Genomic DNA, 5,109 nt, shown 5'->3' with positions numbered 1-5,109 from the left:
CTGCTCTCCTGATGTGATGATTTCATGTCACTGCACATCTCTGTGCTTGGGGTGGAATGCCAAGGGGAGCTGTCAGCCCGTTCAAAAATCTGTTGTCATTTATTTTGTCACCTGCTGCGGTTTTCATTACCAGCCCTTAAATGCTTCATCTGCGGTAAAACTTACATGTGCTGATATGTGTGTCCTGTGTGGAAAATAGCCATCCATGCACCAGCCCCGTAGCCTCAGATGCAGTGTCATGTGTGAAGCAGGCACTGCTGTCCCACGCGGGTGTGGACGCCCTTCCAGGGGCTGGCGGGGAGGAAGTCTTGCCCTGGCCGTGGTAGGCGTCTGGGTGGCTGGGCATGGAAAGCAGGATCAGGGGACCCGGTTCAGGGGAAAGACGGGAGAGGTGCCCGTGGTGTCTGAGCTCATTCTCACAGACGTAAGGGCCAGGGCCTCCTCCGGGGGAACAGCTCCAGGGCCTTGTCTGCTGCCCCGTGCTGTGGGACTGACTGGGTCAGTGCTGGAGAGCGTTGGAGAGAAGCATGCGTCACACACAGGGTGTCCCCCCAGAATGCATTTGCACTCTGAGTGACTATAAAATCAGTGTGTATTAACATACAGTTCCTTTTTCAAAATTTAAAAGAATCTAGGGAAATGAATAATTTTTTTTCTGTCAACGCCTGTGTTCAAACTGATGACCGTTCTGGCCCAGGCACTGCTGATAACGTGAGGCACTGGGATCGCAGGCATCAAGGATCATTTTGTTCTGTATCTGTGCGCCCTCAGTTCATCCACGGATGCTGGTTTTGTACTGTAAACTTTATCTTTTATGTTTCTCCATTAAAAAATAAGTCTACTGGCACTTGAGGATAAATTTTCTTTGTCCACCCATTATTTCAAACCAGTTAAACCTGAAAAGGAGTGAAAATTAAGTGAATTCTCAGCTGTTAAAGTGTGTATACCTTTTTTGGGGGGACACCCTGTAGATCCTCTGTAGTACTTATTTCTTTGGGTTGGGAGGAAAATCATTGAGCTTTAAATAGCACCAAAATCATTAACAACTTGGCCATTAAAACACTAATTGTAGTTTTCTTTCTTTGCTTCACGCTGAGAAGTAAGACCACCTTAGGGAATGCCCACGAAAACTCAGAGGAGCTCGAAAGTGCCCGCGAGGCGAAGGAGAAAGAGGCTGCGTTGTAAGTTACGTCCCTGAGTCGCCATGGGGCCAGCCTGGCTATTGGGGGTTTTCACTTGGGATCTTTTAATACACCCTTCAGCTGGGCTGCTTTCACCCAGGGCACTCTTTCTAAAATGGTGAGCGTGGGCACGGCCATGGCTGTGATTGGTCAGCAGCTTTTGGAACCAGATGTGTCTGAAATATCATTTCTGACTCTGCCAGGTATCGGGTGCCTCGGGCGACACCTTGACATTCCTCCCAGGGCCGTAGGCTCTCCTGTAGGGCCTGCGGATAACTGCTTAGTGGATTCTATAAATAAATGCGTTGAGATTTCAGTGGGAAATACACCCATTGTACTCTCCTCTTCATCCCCAACACTCACATCAGCACACACACAGCCCCCTGCCCTCAGCCGCTGCTCCTGCCCCTCCTCCCCCCTGTCTCTGCCCGACTATTCCTGTGATGGGTGGGGTGCCTGTCTCCCCAGGGGTGTTGATTCCTGGGGAGCCCTAATGCTTTGTCCCTGGGAGTCCTTCCTGCACGACAGGCCACAGTGACAAGCTTGTGCTGCCCAGCGCAGTGACCAGCACACAGCTGGTGATCAGTAAGTAGTTGTTGAATAGGTGAGCAAACGAATGAACGGTGCCCATATTCTGGTCTCGGGACCCAGAGGATGTAGTGCCCCAAGTCTGCACACACACAGCCCTTGACTTGCTTGCTCTCTTCTCCACTCTAGGGCCTTCCTCCTGCCCGGTGGCTCCCCTCTGCTGTCAGGACCCGGGCCTAGAGTTACAAGTGAGAAGTTGTCTACAGGAAGTTGAGGGATGTAGTTGGAGGGTGGCTCAGGTGCAGGTTCAGGGACATAACTTTGTTACTGGGTGGCAACGGGAAGCACTGCTGAGTATAAAGCAGAATGGCCAGGTTTTACTCTAATTCTCCGCAATTTAAATAATCATATTAAAGCCTGGCTGGTGTGGCTCAGTGGTTGAGCATTAACCTATGAACCAGGAGGTCACGGTTCAATTCCTGGTCAGGGCACATGCCGGGTTGTGAACTCGATCCCCAGTGGGGGACATGCAGGAGGTAGCCAATCTATGATTCTCTCTCATCGTTGGTGTTTCTATCTCTCTCTCCCTTCCCCCCCCCCCCACCCCCGGCCAGATACACCCCTGGCCTAATGTGCATCTCTTGATGTTGCAGCTCAGGAGCCAGAACTGCCCTGGGAGGAGAAAAGATAAGCGTTTCCAGTTAAACTAGTTAATCACTGTCCCATAAAAGCAACATGGAAAATTTTCAATTTCTGTCCAACTGTTGTTATTTCAGTAGCACTGTTGGTAGTATAGGTCAGGTATATTCTGGATTGAATAATTATCTGGGAGCAATTCCAAGTGTTTTCCAAATTTTATATTCAATTCTTCAAAAGATTTTCAGCAGTTGGGGGTTGTGCATCCATAGAATGCCATTCCTATTGAATGTTTTATATGAAGAGCCAAGCTCAGTTTACAGTGAGTCACACCTGCGGTCCTGCCCATGGGCATTTTATTATCCAAATAAGGGAGGACTTCCTTATAAGGTACATGTCACCAGAGGCAATATGATGTCAGGGCCCCAAGAATAGCTTGACTTATTATTATGGAGTATTTTTATGGATAAATCATGTGACATGGAGGTATTTGGTTTAAAAATGTATGTCTTTCATCAATTTTTTCTAGAAATTAAAATATCATTTTAAACAGTCTCTGTATGTGATCCATTTTTCTCTTTGTGGCATTTGCCAAAAAGATAGGTAAATGTCACGTGAAAGCTCTTCTGTGCACTATGGAAATTTTCCTTTGGGAGTTCTTATTTAAAGTATAGGCTTCGGAATCTTACAATTTTTCTTTTCTTTTTTTTTTTTACTATATTTTATTGATTTTTTTACAGCAAGGAAGGGAGAGGGATAGAGAGCCAGAAACATCGATGAGAGAGAAGCATCCATCAGCTGCCTCCTGCACACCCCCTACTGGGGATGTGCCCACAACCAAGGCACATGCCCTTGACCGGAATCAAACCTGGGACCTTTCAGTCCGCAGGCTGACGCTCTATCCACTGAGCCAAACCGGCTGGGGCCGGAATCTTACAATTTTAATGTGATATGAAATTGAATCAGCTTGGTTTTGTGAAGGAGCTGTTGGTCCCACTGCCACAAAAATAAAATTGAGCCCTGGCTGGCGTCGCTCAGTGGTTTGAGTGTCAGCCTGCACACCAGAGGGTCACAGGTTCGATTCCCGTAAAGGGCACGTACCTGAGTTGCAGGTCCAACCCCCACCCTAGTCGGGTTGGGTGTGAGAGGCACCCAGTCAATGTGTCTCTGTCACTTCAATGTTTCTCTCTCCCTCCCTCCCTCCCACCCTACTCCCTTCCACTCTCTCTAGAAATCAATGGAAAAACTACCCTCAGTCCTCAGGTGAGGACTAAAGTAATAAGAAGATTAAATTGAAATCACAGAGCAAGTGGTGTGGCTGACTTACTCCATCTTCCCAGCAGGATTGTTCCATTTGCGATAAACCCTGAACGGAACTGGTTTGGTCCTCGAGGCCCGTGTCCTGGAGTTTGGGGCTCTTCTGGAAAGGGGAGCTGCACGCCTGCGTCTAAGCTACTCCTATGGTTGTGGCTTTTTCAGAAAAATGACAACTTTGTCATCAAAGGCTTTTAAAATGTATTAGTTATTATTTGCTTTAGTCTCTCTCTTCCTAGTGGTGCAATTTGAGTCTTTTTCTTCATTTGTGGTGACTGACTTATGTTTTTTAAAATGTTTACCCATTCCTTTAACCCTTTTATTGTTTAGGCTCTTCTTCCGGGTTTTTTTCCGTTTGTTTGTTTTGTTTTGTTGTTGGTATCTTCTTATACATCTTAACTTTCCTTTTCCAACCTTTTGATCTTGGAGTCTCCAGTAGCAAGGTGGAAAGAACCCCCTCTCTGAGGCTGGCCCCGTTGCAAGGGCCAGGACACCTCTTTATTCCAGTTGAGACTTTACCTTTTGAACATGGAGCTCTAACCCTGCCCAGTCAGTGGTGTTGATGACAGGGAGGGTGTCCACCTTAGGATGAGAAGGGAAAAGAACTGAATGACCGCCTTGTTGCTAAAGGCTTTCCTGCATTCTAGAAGGGCAGTTTTAAGCTGAAATAAAGGCTCATGCACACACACAGAAACACGCGCGCACACACCTCTTCCAGGACACAAATCCTCATTGCTGTAGGATTTTTAAAGAAATACTTAAACTCACAAAGTGCTCTGTGGAGCATTCATAATAGGAGGAAGTTTGCATTCATTATCTCTTTTGGTCCAGAGATGTTTTCTGAAATGACCTCATCCCTACACTTACAGATGCCTCGAGTTTCTGCTTCAAAATGACGCCAACCCATCTCTCCGGGACAAGGAAGGCTACAATAGCATCCACTACGCGGCTGCCTATGGCCACAGGCAGTGTCTGGAATTGGTGAGTTGCTTTGCCTGGTCTTGTTTTCTCTGACACACACACACACACACACACACACACACACACACACACACACGCACCCAGACCGGACAGTGCTGGTCTTAATGCCTCAGCAAAGGGCCTGACTACCTAGTTAGCTCCCCCTAGAAACCACCTTGAAGATGTTCTGTGGTAAGTGATTCAGTTGTTTAACTGTATCATGTGAGATCTCTTTGTTTCTTTTCTGTCCATACTAATCTTAGAAATGGCTGACAATGAACTCTTTTCTACATTAACTTGGGCCGAGAATGTAAGACCTGTGTACGGACACAGTTTGTATTTTAAAGATCATTTGGACATATCAGATAAGCTCAGTATATGTTTCTGGAGACGCATGTAGCACCCCCATATTCAGGAGAACTGTTGTAAGATATTTTACATAATCATGAGGCATGTGGGCTCGTTACAGTCCAATGTGCAGTCTAGGGAA

The 5,109-nt window shown here is 46.8% G+C and overlaps 1 protein-coding gene across 3 annotated transcripts in view; it reads left to right on the top strand.

Annotated features, from left to right (window-relative positions):
* ANKRD44 (ankyrin repeat domain 44) overlaps positions 1-5,109 on the top strand; it is a 131,401-nt gene that overhangs the window by 66,127 nt on the left and 60,165 nt on the right. For all 3 annotated transcript variants that reach the window (XM_015566105.1, XM_015566103.1, XM_015566104.1), the window contains exons 14-15: positions 1,101-1,181; positions 4,529-4,640. In XM_015566105.1, coding sequence (XP_015421591.1) covers positions 1,101-1,181; positions 4,529-4,640 — 193 coding nt within the window. The remainder of the gene's footprint in view (positions 1-1,100; positions 1,182-4,528; positions 4,641-5,109) is intronic.

The sequence above is a fragment of the Myotis davidii genome, unplaced genomic scaffold, assembly GCF_000327345.1.
Source record: "Myotis davidii unplaced genomic scaffold, ASM32734v1 scaffold221, whole genome shotgun sequence".
NCBI classification, from domain to species: Eukaryota; Metazoa; Chordata; class Mammalia; order Chiroptera; family Vespertilionidae; genus Myotis; species Myotis davidii.
Note: the sequence above shows the minus strand (reverse complement) of the source record. Positions and strands in the feature narration are given on the sequence as shown.